Raw genomic sequence first — 14,370 nt, 5'->3', positions numbered from 1 at the left:
TTTATAGGATTATCGTCTCAGCGCACTAAAGAATAACCCATGCCATGTGTCTATAGCTCCCTGAACTCGTCCCAGATATGGAGCCGGAAATGATAAGGTGCTGGTCTAACATTCTATCTCTCTGACAATGAGCCTTGACAAGAACGAGAAGACGCTAGAAAGTGTTACGGTCGATGAAAAGACTACCCTCAGCTCTATCGATGCTTCTCGTGGAGATGAAGCTCTCAAGATTGTTGGGACAGAGCGTGCTGCAAGTTTCAGCGACGAGTATAACCTCAAGTTGAGAAGGAAACTGGTTCGTATATCTGCTCGAACATCTCTGAGATCTTTTTCACTCACAATCAATCTAATTCAGGATAAGCTCATTCCTCCACTTTGCGCGGCGGTGTATTTTACGCAGTTTTTGTACGTTCTTTCTCTGCTGTTGGTTGCATCGTTCGCCAAACGGCCTTCAGGGACAAGACTTCGTTGAATTATGCTAGGTCTGTTCTTAACCTGTCTTGTATGTCTCATGCTAAGCTTTGTAGTATAATGGGTCTACCGATTACAGGACAGGTTTGCCTACGTTATCATGTATATCCTCAGATCAGCGCTTATGTCTGCCCAGCCTTACAACCTCGTGTCCATGGGCTTTTACCTTGGTACGACACTCCTACGACGATTTGATGTTCGTTCTATTGAAAGAAACTCCATAATAGGTTTTCTTTTCTGGGAATTTCCGACCGTTTACATTTCGCAGAAATTGCGGGCCGCCAAGTACCTCGGTAAACGACTTTGGTATTTGCCCCTTGTAGTGGTGCGTAATATTAATTTCAGGCGTCAATATTGTTGTATGGGGCGCTGTCCTGATGCTCCATGCTGTTGGCACATCTTTTCCGGCGTTCTTTGTTCTTCGAATCATTCTTGGTTCGTAGTAGTTTTTCTTGAGTGAAAAAAAACTTGTTGACAAGTTGATAGGAATGTGTGAAAGCTGTGTTGCGCCGATCCTCATACTTGTCATTTCAATGTTCTACAAGAAAGATGAGCAAGTGGGTCAGCATGGTATCGTTCCAGCCATCTGTCTTATACTTTCCCAGGCTACTCGTATATCCTGGTTTTACTTTATGGTAAAATTTCGCATTCGTTTTCGCAGGATGCAGTCGATTTCGAGCATTAATCGACATCTAGAATGGACTGACGCAAGTTTTTGGTGGATTTGTGGCTTATGCGAGTCACAGAATTCTGTCGTCTTGCCGCGGTATTGATATACTTCTATAGGGGGTCTCTTTCTACGACGGTCATTTGCTGGCCCCCTACAAGATCATCTACATTCTACTAGGAGGTCTTGCCATCATAGTCGGCCTCTGTGTTCTGATATGGCTTCCGGATTCACCTGTACATGCTCATTTTCTAACAGAGGAGGAACGAGTCGCGTGTCTAGAGAGAGTAAGAGACGATCAGGGTGGTACAGAAAACAAAAAACTGAAGAAGGATCAAGTAATTGAGGCATTCACTGATATCCGGACGTGGCTTATTGTGCTGACGACCCTGTTGAGTATGTATTTCGCGGTTTTCATCTACTTCAGAACTCAATGAATGATATAGCAAGCATTCCGAATGGCGGTCTGAGCAACTGTGAGAAGGACACGTCTCGGCATGTTTATCTTTCACTGATCATTTTGAATAGTTAGCAATAAGATCGTCAAAGGCTTTGGCTACACGTGTGTGCAGCTCTTGTCACTTTCTTTTTGATTGATTCACGGTCTTCAAGGTCTAAGCAAACGTTGATACTCTCCACTCCCGGTGGTGCCGTTTCCGCCCTCACCACGTTGCTTTGTGGATGGTGGTCGGACAAAAAGGTATATTTTCACGCATACGGTGCAGTCATTTTTACTTACGGATACAGGGGGAAAGAATGATGCCTATAGTTCTTTGCCTCATTCCCACCATTGTCGGTGCTGGTATGTCTGCTGGCATTAGTTATTAGCACGGACTATAACGAGAGAAAATTTAGCCATGCTGATCGGATTAAACGGGTCCGGGGAAAAAGGTGCTCTGCTGTTTGGTGAGCTTCGATTCATCATGGTTTCAAGAAGTCGCCTAAAGCTTATAACCGATTAGCCACATATCTCATCGGAACATTTGGGAGCTCCTTGTCGACCGTGTACGCGTACAATGCCAGCAACACTAGCGGCCACACCAAGAAGAGTACCATCAATGCCATGACTCTAGCGTCCTTTAGTCTCGGAAATATAATCGGCACCGAAATATTCCAAGATAAAGACGCCCCTGCGTACATTCCCGGGAAGATCGCCATTATGGTGCTTCTTACAGTCCAAATCTTCGTATGCTTTTGGTTGAGATGGATTCATTTCGGTCTAAACAAGAAGAAGCAAGTACTCATTGCTGCGGAGAAGGCCCGGAAGGGGTGGACGGATGAAGATGTCCAGAGAGAGCGAGAAAGGCATGCCTTCATGGACTTGACTGACAAACAGTGCGTTTTCTTTTTCTGTTGTCCTCATTGGGTGGAATGCTGACGGCAGGTACAGGAACATGTATTTTGTCTACACTTCTTAGAAGTTGAAGTTAGTACTTGATTGGACCAGGAATATGAAGGGAAATGCAGCGGTCACATGATACGACCAAGTTCTCGTCCGTAAGCCTGGAGCGCCCGATAATGTTCCATAGATGTCCAGCCATAGTACAGCTTTTAGAACACGCCATTTTCATTTTATGCGGGGAAGCTGATCCCCAAAGTTTCTACTGATAAAATGGTACCCAATTTTTCATCCCCTCCGCAGACCGTTCCCCCAAAATCATGGCTGCAAAGGCTTCCCTTTCCAGGATAGCAGCCAGTGGCCCCAACGATGATCCATACTTCGTTCCAGAGAATTATGTACAACATACTCTGCTCACGACCAAACCCCTGCCCCCCATAACAAGCTTTTCTGATCTTCTCCGCGAAGTGCAATGGATATCTTTTTTCGCGCTCACTCTCATTCCGGTTGCCTCTGTCTACGGCGCACTGACGACAACTCTTTGTCTTCCGACGTTTCTCCTCGCTTTCGCCTACTATTTTTACACGGGTTTGAGTATCACCGCCGGATATCATAGACTCTGGGCACATCGCTCCTACAACGCAGCAGTCCCCTTGCAAATTTTCCTCGCTCTCGGAGGCTGCGGTGCTGTACAGGGCTCGGTCAAATGGTGGAGTCGGGGTCATCGGGCACATCATCGCTTTACCGATACCGACCTGGATCCCTACAATGCTCTGCGCGGGTTCTTCTACAGCCACGTTGGCTGGATGTTGGTGAAACCACGGAGGAAGATTGGGAAAGCTGATGTCAGTGATCTTGGGAAGAGCCCAGTGCTGAGATGGCAACACCAGAATTATGTTTGGCTACTATTCGTGATGGCTTTTGGCGTACCAACGGCGGTGGCTCATTTTGGATGGGGAGACGCGAGGGGTGGATTGGTATATGCTGGGATAATCAGGTTGTTGGTCGTCCATCACGTACGTATTTCTCCTTTCGTCGTTTCATGTTGTTCTGACTCGGTCTTTGCAGTCTACCTTCTGCGTGAACTCTCTCGCTCACTGGATCGGTGAAACGCCATTTGATGACAAGCGGACGCCGAAAAATCACGTCCTTACAGCCATTGTGACTGTTGGTGAGGGATATCACAATTTCCATCATCAGGTGTGTTTTGTCAGTTCTTTGTCATTTGAGTCATCATTAAACACGATATGCAGTTCCCAACGGATTATCGCAATGCAATCAAGTGGTACCAATATGATCCTACCAAGTGGTTCATCTGGCTCATGGGACAAATTGGACTTGCTTGGCAACTCAAGGTCTTGATAATGCCTCTAATTGCGTGTATTAATCCTTCTTATGCATCTCACAGACCTTCCCATCAAACGAGATTCGTAAAGGCGAGCTCTTAATGGAGATGAAACGCCTTCGGGAGAAGCAAGAAAACATTGAGTGGTGCAGGAATGTGAACCGGTTACCCGTCGTCTCATATGAAATGTGTAGGTCATCATATCTTGAATTAAGTCTGAATTAGACCTAAACATTTATTCTTGCAGTTCAAAAACAAGCAACGAGACGGCCTCTCGTCCTCGTGTCGGGCTTCATTCACGACATGTCTGGTTTCTTAGACGACCACCCAGGTGGGAAATCTTTGCTAGCAAGATTCATTGGTAAAGATGCAACTACCGCCTTTTTTGGCGGCGTGTATGACCATTCGCATGCAGCCCATAATGTGAGCATATTGTCTTTTTGTCACTTATATCGTTCTCACGCCTTCCCAGCTTCTGTCTATGAAGCGTGTAGGCATCCTCGAGGGCGGACACCCACATATACTAGACATCGCCAAGACTGTACCCCCGGGCGAGCTGATGAGGGTGGTTAAATATGGTGAAGCATACCCTTCGTCTGGAGCTTGGGGAGAGGGAGAAGAGACTGCGTGGAGTGACGAAGGGTCAGAGGAAGCCACCCTGAAATCAAAGATGAAAAGGCTTTATTAAAGATACTGCCCTTGGGAGAACTTGACATATGGAGGTTGAAACATCGTGACCGCGTTGCTCACGTGCCTTTCTGGTACTACTACTTCTTCGCTTCGTTCCACCATGTCCAAAGTCCAAGACAATAAACTAGCCGCTAGCCAGCTTTCTCGTTTACCAAAGATAAACAAGACACTCTTTATCTCTTCATACATCAGAGATCAGAAATCGCATCTCAAAGCGTACGCCAGCCAAGATCACGCTGCTTCCTCTCATTCTTCGCAGGCGCCCCTTCCTCAGAAGGAGCTTGGCGGCTTCGACACGCCCGTTTTGAAACCGCGCGTACCACAACCGCCGAAATCTCACCTCGAATTCCCTCAACAGAAATCACGAAAGTCTCCTGCAGTAACCAACATTATCGATAAACACAAGAAACCATTGAAATCCCAACCAAAGCCCGAGTCTTTCAAGAAGCGGGACCCTAGCTCATCATCCAAGAAGCGGAAAGCCGATGAGGTCTCGGACACCGAACATCAAGCTCGTCAGTATGCTGCATTGACCATATCTCTTTACAACTTATGCTAGTGACAGGCTTAAAAGAACGCCGTGAACGAAGACAAGCCAAACAGGCAATTATTCACAAGCAAAGAAAATGACGCTCGTTCGGAGACCTCCGATAAGGATACAACTAGGTGTAAGAAGGGCAAACAGCAACAGGATAAGAATAAAATGCCTCCAGGCCTTGCACTTATGCATGGGTTTTCCGCGACGAATATTGGAAAGAATCGTCTGACCGTGAGTCGTAAATTCGTGCTATCATTTTTTGTGGTCCTTGACCGATTGCAGACCCAACTGCCACCTATGCTTGGTGTCTTTGGTCGGGGAAAGGCATCAGAAAAGACCAAAATCTCCGCCAAGCGAGCGGATATCAGAGGTAGGCACAGGCATCTCCATAAATACTATCCCTGTTAAAATATTTCGCAGCCATTCAATTCTCGGAAGAGCTCTTCTTGAACCGTCCGACAAACTCCAAGCCTATGCATTCCGCCAGATGCCCTTCGCCGTCGCCATCCAATAATGGACACTGATGATACTCACAGCCTCAAGTCTACTCCAAGAGAGAAGCATCGAAATCAAAAAAAGGATCAAAAGCACGCGACACGTCGTCAAAACAAGGGTATAACATCTGGGATCGAGGAGCTCTCTGCTCCAGAAGAAGATTCCGATGTTGAACTCCCTTTTCTGAATTTCTCTCCCAAGAAGAAACTCCTGGAATCTGAGATTTGGGACATTGAAAAGTCGGACTTCGTACTTCCATCCAAGCCTCCTTCTCCTGCTAGTAGCCCTGCGAGGGTATCAGTCGTATTGGACGCGCGCCGCCTTCATTGGGCTTCAGATAGTAGTAAAGTCAAGGATAATCAACCCTATGCCTCCTCTCCAGCGATGTCTGTTTCGAAGTCGCCTCTTGCTCAAGTGGACCATATTTCGAGCCCCTCCTTGGGCCCTCTCAGTCAGCGTCACAACAAGGATGCCATATCCATCCTGCGGCTCTGCCTGCTGTCTGTGTACCCTCGAAATACTTTCCTTCTGCATCCGCTCCTATCGTTTCAAGCGCATCATCCAAAATCAATGTAGAGCCTGTGGAAAACTCAACGGTCAATGCATTTGTACAAGGATCCGACCTTCAATCCGTTGTCGTCGGGTGCTCAATTCTTAGGCGACGTCATTGACAGTGCACCTCGACACGTGAACCTTCACCAGTATCATGTTTCTCCTGTACTCAAGCGCCATGTCACTTTTGAAATCCTAGATGAGAATCAGGAGCAAGGTAATCTGACCGTGGACGTGTACGAATGCGACGAACATTACTTGGAAGGCGATTCGTGGAACGATTCAATGGAATGTCCCGTTCACTACCGATTCCATGATGCAAGCAATGTTCTTGATCTTGGTGGATACGCAACGGACTTGGACTACCGACAATTTCGTGGCGATGCAGGCTTCCAGATCGAAGACGAGAGTTTTGAAATGAACGATGCCTTCATGATCTCCTCTGTCACTCCAGGTTATGTTGGCCCAAATCATTACCATACGGAATCCTACGATTATGCAGACGACGAGAATTATTACGATGATGGGCGTGACGAAGAAATGTTCTCTGTCTTTCAAGTTGGTGGCGACGGTCAGCATGCGCCTGACTTATGCGAAACTTACGACATTTCCGACGATGGCTGTCTGGACAGTTTCGTTTCCGATTTCCCATCAGTCGATAATGCATGCAATGGGAACGAAAGTGGGCAGATGGACGAAAGTTTAGCTTTTGCTTCGCCTGAGCTTATGGCATCTGCAGAAACTTCTATAGATGGTGCAGGCGATGATTCTCTAGGGGGCCTGCACAATTTTCTTGGGGGTCGAGAGCTGTTGTGTGGTTTTTCAGAGGCATTTTCCCGAGAGTTTGAGCGGCCCGGTCCGACAGCGTCTGCAGAGGCGCAAGTAGCCAAAACATTGCGTGACCACTGGTTACCCCAGAGATTGTAATACCAATGTGGTATAAATATAGTAAAGGACGGAGTGTCTCCGATTACTCGTCTGAGTCAGTGATAGCGGCTCCGACTTATTTTCACACCACATGACGGAAACGCGAAATGAGCGTGAGATTGTCTAAGCATCCTTCTTTTCTACCACCACCTGCAACATTATTTTCTTGCCTCATCCAGGTGAGCGTTCTCTCCTTTTTCTAGGTTGGCGATACGGATGGTGGGTAAACGAGCGCCACAGATTACGTCATGAGTTTGACGCGTTATATGCACATATTTGTGGCATTGCTCATTTAAAGGCCATTTCGCGTCTGCTCTTCTCTTTTCGTCACCATCACTTCGTTTTTTTTTTCATCGCGTCTTTTTATCGTTGGTAACACGCTGACGCCAATGAGCTCTAAAGAAAATCAGAGCATGTCTCTGAGGACCAATGTACGTCGCGTCGCGTCTCTCTGTTCTGTTCCTGATTTTTCCCCATCAAGGCTGTGGTTATTAAGCCCGAGCCTCAAGAGTTTACGATGCCCAATCCTTTGGTATCTTCTATCAACACCTATCCTCCCTCCATAGTATCAAATGGTGTCAAACCAGAACCAGGTCCTGCCGATGATGTTGCACGAGTTGTACGTGCTCCTTTTTTTTTTCACCCTCCGTATTACCTACCACTGACGCGACATATACATATAAAGTTCCTCGAACGCGGTCTCCCTGTTCCTGTTTACTGTCCAAGAAAGCGCGTCCTTCAAGCACCGGCACCCTCAAAGCTGAACCAGAGACGCGTCAAGACGCGCCATTCGGCTTATCTTCCTCGCTGCCTGAGACTCAGAAGCCGGAGATACTGTATTCTGTTTACGATTCAGCGAGTGACATCCCCTATAGCCCGGAAGGCGCGCTCCAAGAAGGCTTGGGGATGGTGAGGAGCATTCAGCAGAAGTTAGAGAAATTAGAGCTGGGTAGCAAACTACGACAGGATGTTTGGCATCAGTGAGCTTGAGAAGTGCGTTGCGACGTTTTCTGTATCGTGATACCCTCTTATTATCTCACTTCTAGCCTCCGAGGACAAACTGCTCCCAAGACTCTCATTGCCATATGCGGGGGCAGGTCATCCTCGCCATCCTTCCATGCATGAACACTAACTTTTCTCATTAGCTACGGGAGCTGGCAAGTCGTCTATTCTCAATGCCATCCTGGACGGTACGCATATATTCTGGAAATATACCGCTTGTCCTCACATCTCTCCCGTACAGACAATATTGTTCCCACCAGTGGAATGCGGGGTAGGCATAGCACTTCCAGTCATTAATTTTCAATCTGATCCTGGGTCCCGTAGCATGTACTGCCGTTGTGACCGAAATTGCGTACCACAACAAACCGACTATTGATGCTGACGTGTCCTTTCTAACGGAAGCTGAATGGAAAGCAGAATTATCCGTCCTTCTTCAAGACCTTGTCGATGAAGATGGAACCATCAAACGTAGCACCTGACTTGAAAAGTGATGCCGGCGTTGCATGGCAAAAGGTAGGAGTTGCAACTGACTGGCTTCCACACCTTACTTACCCGGAGTCAAGGTACATGCCGTCTACCCATCAATCTCTCAAGAGATTCTGGTTAGAATGACGCCCGAGGAAATTATCGCTCGTGATCCCCGTATGTTCTTTAATCTTGATGGAGAAGCGCACTTAATTTCGGTAACCCGTAGAAATCGCAGGCCATACTGGGAGCTACCAAAAACATAGTTGCCAGGAACTCCAAAGTATTTGCCACCGAAATCGCCAAGTACATTGATTCGAAGGACCAGAGTCGCGGCAAGAAAGACAAGAAGAATAAGAAGGACAAGCGGGACGTGGAGAAAGAAGAGAAGAAGGGCCAGACTATCATGGAAAAGATTCAGGCTGCTGCCGGCAAGAAGAATGGAGAGAAGGCTACCAAGAAGAAATCTAACAGGCAAGGAATCGGATATCAAGGACGTACCAGCTCTTTGGCCTCTTATTCGCCAGGTGAATGTTCGTTGCGCCGCCAAGGCCTTGTCGACTGGCTCCGTCTTGGTGGATCTTCCAGGCAAGTGAATTTCATTTTTTCTTTTACTTTATTTGACTTAGTGAAGGTGTTGCTGACGCCAATGCGGCGAGAAACAATATAGCGAAAGACTATATGAAAACTTGCGCATGTATTTGGATCTTGGCCCCGATTACCAGAGCGGTGGATGACAAGACAGCTCGAGGTAAAACTTTCTACCGTTTTAGCCGAAGTTGAAGGGGTCCTGATCATATTTATTTAGACTTGCTGGGTGATGCGTTCAAGATGCAACTGATGAGTGAGTCTGTTCGTTAAATCTAGCGACATTTTAATGACATTCTTGCCTTGTATAGTGGGTAAGTAATCTGACTTAGTCAATGTCCGTTTGACTGACGAACGGACCGGTGCACCTTGATAGACGGAAAGTAAGCCAGACCCTCCGCGTCCCCCTTCTCTGCTCAACTTTTTCGTAGCTATGATGTCCATGCCATTACCTTCATTGGTTTGCTACTCTTTCTACTGTCGTTAGCCGCTGTCTGATGACAGTCTGCAGCGAGCAAATGCGATGATATTTCTTGTTCAGAAGTCATCAGAGCGCTTCATTTGGAAGACAACGACGATCTTGTGGCTATCGAGGATAAGATTGATGACAACAAAGCGCAGTCAAAGGGATTGGACCAAGAAGAAAAGCACTGCAGAAAAGCAGATTAAAGGTCAGTACCCTTCTTACTCGTCCAGTTCTGTGCTTATTTGAAAATACGGGTGTAGAGGTTGAGGCTACAATCAAAAACCTTCGTCAGTATGCCGGTGAATACGAGAAACACCTGAAGGCTATCAAAAACGGTGAAATCTTCGTCCCTCGTTTAACCTCCAAGCAAAAAGTTGCCTCTGGCAAGAAGAGAAAAAACGTTCGAGGTGGTAAGAAGGGATCTCCAAAGCGACGCCGAAGTGTAGACGACGAGGGTTCCTCTTCCGACAGCGACAATTCTGAGTCTGACGAATCGTCAGATACTGACAGCGATAGCGGCTCCGACAGTGACAGCGACTTGAATTCTGACGACGATTCGGACAACGATGCATCAAATTCCGAGGATGCCGATGAACTCCAGGACCAAGAGACAGAAGAAAGTTTAAAGGCCAAGATCAAGGAGACGAAAGCTAGCATCAAAGAGGCGCGCACTGTCAAGTCTGATCTTCAGAAAGAGAAAAAGGCGGCGAATGATGAACTTGCGACATTGAAAAAGACTCTGGCGAAGTTGCAGAAGGAGAAAAATGCGTTTTGTTCGTTGAAACGATCTGAGGTACCTTTGCTGCAAATTCTACCCTAGTCCCTCTCTGACTTGCCCCAGTTCTCTCGTGATGTCTTGAAGGAAGATTTCCGTGTTGGACTTAAAGATCTCGATGGTGAGTCATTGTCCTTCGGCAATGTCATCCGCTCAATGTCCTCCACAGATGCTGCTGCTGAAGAACGTGATCCAGACAATTTCAATCCCTCTGTCAATATTCGGGGTATGTGCTCTTCACAAATCTGAGACATCGTTCAGTGCACTCATGTTTCGTAGATTATGATGCCATCGATCTTCCTGTCTTCACTTGTTCCAGCCGGGACTACGTCAGGTTGACCAGTGAGTCTAGTGCATCACAAATTCGTATTATTGTTAAACTTGCATTTTATTTGTGCAGAACAAGTAGAGGGCGATGGTGGACCGACATGCTTCTCTAATGTTGATGACACTGGTATTCCCGCACTTCAGAAGTGGTGCCACGCCTTGACTCTCTCTTCTCGCGAGCGGAGCGCCCGAAATTTCCTTGCTCATCTCCAGACTTTCTCCGTGTCCATTCAAACGTACGTGAATGGTATCAGTGGTGTGACCGCTACAGATCGAGAGGCTTTACGCTCCAAATGGCAGTCAACAGAGGTAGACCTAGATCAGGATGATCGATTCCAGCTCGATGACGATGATCCTTATGCTGCCATCCTAGGGGGCGGCCTGTATAGTATGAAGGAGACGGCTCCTAAAGTCGACGCTTATGGCGAAGCTGTAGGAATCACGCCGAGACTCGTAAAGGTGAGGCGCATCATTGCCATTTGAAGATTTGTTATTATAAATGTTTGATAGGACTTCACCAAAGTCGTTGAAGACAATGTTGAAAACCTCAAGGAAAAGTTCCGCGAAGGTTTAGAAGACAAATGCCGAACCGGAGCTGTCCAGGCATCGGCGGCGGCTGTCATGACTTCAGATGAATTTGCAGCTTCGATGCATTGGGGTACTTACCGTGCGAGTGAGCAATAGCCATTCTTTGCCCCTCTCGAGACAGCTCTGATCATAAAGCATAGCTCTTCGTCGCCATGGGTCCTTTCGTCGAGACCTCAACGTTGAACTTCTCGCTCCCTTTACAAAGAATATCGCAGCTTCGTGGGGCAAGCTTTTCGAGACGGATCTGTTTGAGTCATTCGAGAAGGCGACTCTACAGACAATACGGAGGCTTCTCATGGATGTGGAAGATTCTGCGGCACCTGGTCTTAAGGATCGAACAAAGATACAGGGAGAACTGTGCTTGGAGGAAGCCAAGGTTGCGCTGAAGAAGAGCATGGATGTGGTGTCAGAGTCCATGGCGAATGAACAGAAGGAGATTTCAAGGTGTCTCGCACCGCATGTACAGGGCGAACTGACTCCTGGGTACGACCGCGCAATGGAAGAGCGAGGCACGGGAAGTGTGGCGAGACAAAAGGTACAGTGCAATGTAGTCCTTGCAAGTCTTCATACAGGCTGACTTGTTTTATATAGGCTTCTTTCCATGACTTCATCTCCGAAGCCAGGGAAGACCTATTCGAAGACGGCGTGGATGTGATCATGGAGAGGCTGGCAAGCGCTGCATCCGCTGTGGGTGATGGTCTTGCTTTGTCTCTGGGTGAACTCGCGCAGAAAATTGAGGTCAATCTCGCTGTCCTGTGGGAAGGTGCAGGAGATGATCCCCAGCAAGTGTATGCGCGTCGAGCTATCGTTGCTGAGGTGGAGAAGGTTCTTGGACAGGTTGAGCTGTGGAAAGATGCAGAGAAGTTGAAGAAGGAGCGAGACCAAGAAGATTTGCTTGCACGGGAGCTATTGGTGGACGAGGACGTCGAGATGAATGATTGAAGTTGTCATGAAAAGCCTCAGGTTGCCAAATCTTTTATAGGTATCATTATTTGTTTCGCTTTCTGGTTACTCTATCGCCTTGTATATTGTGTTTTGGATAGTGTACCTTATATCCATCTTGTCCGACTGTTCCTTTTACTACAGTACATATGTATATGCTACACTTTAGACTTTAGTTGCTTGAATAGGCTTGAATATTTCAACTAAACGAATCAGAAACGAGTTCGAATCCAGTGATTTCCGGAAATAACAGAGCCAAATACAAGATCCACGTGTTTCCTGCTGTTCCGCTCTCTTCCTCTCTACGATGATCGTTAGACAACTTCCGCGTTTGTGTCGCTCGCTTTCTACTGAAGTCTACCACCTTCCTTCACCTTCTACTTCTATTATTCCTCTTGTCGCCCGTGAAGTCGAAACTCAGCCCATTCCAAATGGCGCCCGTTCAATATCGCTAGCGCATCCGAAGGATCCAGCGGCTCAATTACCACACTCGTTATCGGACTCCCTGTCTTCATCAAAGTCACAACCGCCACCACCTCCACCTCCAACGACAACACCGACCATGGATTCGGCACTTTCTCAGGTCGAATCACCGAGCGTGCCATCTAAAGTTGAATCAAAGGGTCCAGTGTACTCCCAACCACCATTTCATACACACGCGTTCTTCACGGTCCTAGAGAAGACATTTCCGACGCCTACAGCACGAGGTCTCATGCGTGCAACTCGCGCCTTACTCGTTGATCGCGTAGGCCGTGTCAGACGGGAGGGCTTGACTGCTAAGACTTGGACAATGTATGTCGCTGTTTGCGATGCATCGCCTTTCTAAACGCGAATGATAGCAAGCGTACCTTTTCCGTGCCGCCCTCTCCGAGCTCCGGTCGGAGATCACAATGACCACTAAGAACGACGTAACCGCAATGAAGACATCCGGTACAGTGCTGAGAAGAGAGGTAGATAAACTAGATGTTAAGATGAAGGAAGACCTTGGGTTCCTCAAACATGAGTCTGTCATTTCATTCTCCCTTCCGGAGGGTGCTGACACCGGTTCAGGATCCAGATGGAGCTTGATAGTCGGAAGAATGAGGTCAAGGAGCAGTTCAAACGGCAAGACATTTCCGTCGAGGTGGGGTTTCGTTCCCCGTTTTGTCGCAAAGACTAAACTCTAGCCGTAGGAGATGCTGAACAAGTTTATTGTTGAAATCAGCACCCTTCGAACAGTAGTGGAAGAGGTTAAATGGGATAACACACGGCGCGCTGTACTAACACTGTTCGGATTCGTTGCGGTCATACTAACGTTTATGGAACTTCGACCCAAGCCACCCCCAACGCCGCCTGCTCCTTCATCACGACAACAAGTCCATATACCCCCTCCACGATCTCCCAATCCTGTGTATGAAACGGGCGATGGGCTGGAGAAGATTGACTGGGTCACATAGCAGATCTATACCCTGGACAAGAAGAAGTATGTAATGTGGAAGCATATAATCTACACTGTACCATCCCCCTCACACCTTATAGCTGTTATGCACTTATTATAATGTAACCAATTCATTTGACCTCGAGTTGTTCGAGTTTCGAAGCGAGGGCATCCGTAGATGTAGATTTCGTCGACGGTGCTGGCTCAGCTGCAGCCTCTCCGGGCGATTCTGAAGTAGACGAAGTCGTCGCTGTAGTCTTGGTAGTGGTCTTTGCCGTCTCCTTCACTGGCGTCTCTCCTTCATCATCGTCCTCCCAGCTATCCTTGATAATCTCGTTCTTCTTCTCTTCCCGCTTTTCCTTCCGCTTTGCATTCTTCTTCGCACTCTTACTCAACGGTTTCTCTCCTGCACCAGATTTCGAAGTTGAAGGTGGTGGTGCCCACCCGACGATATGCCCCTTCGGCAGTGCATTGGCATCCATCTGAGCCTGCTTAGTGCCTCTGAACCGACGCACGTCTTCTTGAGGAGTGAACCCAGGACGAATTTTTATCTGCTTACGGATCCTGGAGGGCAGTCTTTTAGTGCTGATGGTAGCTCGATGTGGCGCACGACGTACGTTCCATCTGGTCGTCGTGATTCCGGGATGACGCGCTCGAGAGTGTGAGGGTCGACAGCGATGCCTGCAGCTGTCTGATCTGGGTTCAACGGCGGTCGCGACATTGAAGTTCAAGTTGGATGGCAGGCAAGTGACGGAGTCAGTGGAAGCGGTGCCGCG

The 14,370-nt window shown here is 47.7% G+C and overlaps 6 protein-coding genes across 6 annotated transcripts; 5 read left to right on the top strand and 1 right to left on the bottom strand.

Annotated features, from left to right (window-relative positions):
• Window positions 1-127: 127 nt before the first annotated feature.
• EV420DRAFT_1635548 (MFS general substrate transporter) lies at window positions 128-2,556 on the top strand (the record flags this gene model as incomplete). The annotated part of the gene is made up of 17 exons (XM_060476463.1): window positions 128-295; window positions 356-405; window positions 456-482; window positions 528-555; window positions 608-641; window positions 699-764; window positions 817-906; window positions 958-1,028; window positions 1,077-1,106; window positions 1,258-1,534; window positions 1,585-1,614; window positions 1,667-1,700; window positions 1,751-1,838; window positions 1,886-1,940; window positions 1,994-2,044; window positions 2,101-2,473; window positions 2,529-2,556. The coding sequence occupies 17 exons, from the start codon at window positions 128-130 to the stop codon at window positions 2,554-2,556; spliced, it is 1,500 nt and encodes a 499-aa protein (XP_060338573.1).
• A 226-nt stretch (window positions 2,557-2,782) lies between these two features.
• On the top strand, window positions 2,783-4,770 carry EV420DRAFT_456593 (delta 9-fatty acid desaturase protein). Its single transcript, XM_060482207.1, has 6 exons — window positions 2,783-3,493; window positions 3,546-3,677; window positions 3,731-3,832; window positions 3,886-4,012; window positions 4,070-4,245; window positions 4,295-4,770. The coding sequence occupies exons 1-6, from the start codon at window positions 2,798-2,800 to the stop codon at window positions 4,508-4,510; spliced, it is 1,449 nt and encodes a 482-aa protein (XP_060338572.1). The 5' UTR covers window positions 2,783-2,797; the 3' UTR covers window positions 4,511-4,770.
• A 998-nt stretch (window positions 4,771-5,768) lies between these two features.
• EV420DRAFT_456595 (uncharacterized protein) lies at window positions 5,769-7,056 on the top strand. The gene has a single exon (XM_060482208.1). The coding sequence runs from the start codon at window positions 6,146-6,148 to the stop codon at window positions 7,022-7,024; it is 879 nt and encodes a 292-aa protein (XP_060338571.1). The 5' UTR covers window positions 5,769-6,145; the 3' UTR covers window positions 7,025-7,056.
• A 381-nt stretch (window positions 7,057-7,437) lies between these two features.
• Window positions 7,438-12,177, top strand: EV420DRAFT_1473993 (uncharacterized protein; the record flags this gene model as incomplete). Its single annotated transcript, XM_060469183.1, is given in 21 exon segments — window positions 7,438-7,455; window positions 7,506-7,643; window positions 7,751-8,004; window positions 8,071-8,121; window positions 8,170-8,297; window positions 8,351-8,409; window positions 8,429-8,539; window positions 8,721-9,018; window positions 9,126-9,242; window positions 9,300-9,335; window positions 9,391-9,393; window positions 9,511-9,539; window positions 9,591-9,750; window positions 9,806-10,338; window positions 10,366-10,441; window positions 10,490-10,546; window positions 10,600-10,662; window positions 10,721-11,106; window positions 11,158-11,320; window positions 11,376-11,770; window positions 11,827-12,177. 21 exon segments carry the CDS (start codon window positions 7,438-7,440, stop codon window positions 12,175-12,177), a joined length of 3,426 nt encoding a protein of 1,141 aa, XP_060338570.1.
• A 307-nt stretch (window positions 12,178-12,484) lies between these two features.
• EV420DRAFT_1635544 (uncharacterized protein) lies at window positions 12,485-13,613 on the top strand (the record flags this gene model as incomplete). Its single annotated transcript, XM_060476462.1, has 4 exons — window positions 12,485-12,979; window positions 13,017-13,180; window positions 13,228-13,300; window positions 13,350-13,613. 4 exons carry the CDS (start codon window positions 12,485-12,487, stop codon window positions 13,611-13,613), a joined length of 996 nt encoding a protein of 331 aa, XP_060338569.1.
• Window positions 13,614-13,725: 112 nt separating this feature from the next.
• On the bottom strand, window positions 13,726-14,368 carry EV420DRAFT_1758466 (uncharacterized protein; the record flags this gene model as incomplete). Its single annotated transcript, XM_060480546.1, has 2 exons — window positions 14,212-14,368; window positions 13,726-14,158 (listed from the first exon to the last, which is right to left on the bottom strand). The coding sequence occupies exons 1-2, from the start codon at window positions 14,313-14,315 to the stop codon at window positions 13,726-13,728; spliced, it is 537 nt and encodes a 178-aa protein (XP_060338568.1). The 5' UTR covers window positions 14,316-14,368.
• Window positions 14,369-14,370: the final 2 nt, after the last annotated feature.

Source organism: Desarmillaria tabescens, assembly GCF_030435595.1.
Source record: "Desarmillaria tabescens strain CCBAS 213 chromosome Unknown EV420scaffold_2, whole genome shotgun sequence".
Classification (NCBI taxonomy): domain Eukaryota; kingdom Fungi; phylum Basidiomycota; class Agaricomycetes; order Agaricales; family Physalacriaceae; genus Desarmillaria; species Desarmillaria tabescens.
The sequence above is the reverse complement of the archived record's forward strand: the minus strand, read 5'-3'. Positions and strand labels throughout refer to the sequence as shown.

What these genes read in the sequence shown, in the direction of transcription:
- EV420DRAFT_456593 (XM_060482207.1), top strand. Translation starts at nt 2,798, where the DNA reads ATGGCTGCAAAGGCTTCCCTTTCCAGGATAGCAGCCAGTGGCCCCAAC. An exon ending in GACTTGCTTGGCAACTCAAG is followed by an intron (nt 3,833 to 3,885) that starts GTCTTGATAATG and finishes TGCATCTCACAG; the next exon opens with ACCTTCCCATCAAACGAGAT. An exon ending in CGTCGTCTCATATGAAATGT is followed by an intron (nt 4,013 to 4,069) that starts GTAGGTCATCAT and finishes TTATTCTTGCAG; the next exon opens with TTCAAAAACAAGCAACGAGA.
- EV420DRAFT_456595 (XM_060482208.1), top strand. Translation starts at nt 6,146, where the DNA reads ATGCATTTGTACAAGGATCCGACCTTCAATCCGTTGTCGTCGGGTGCT.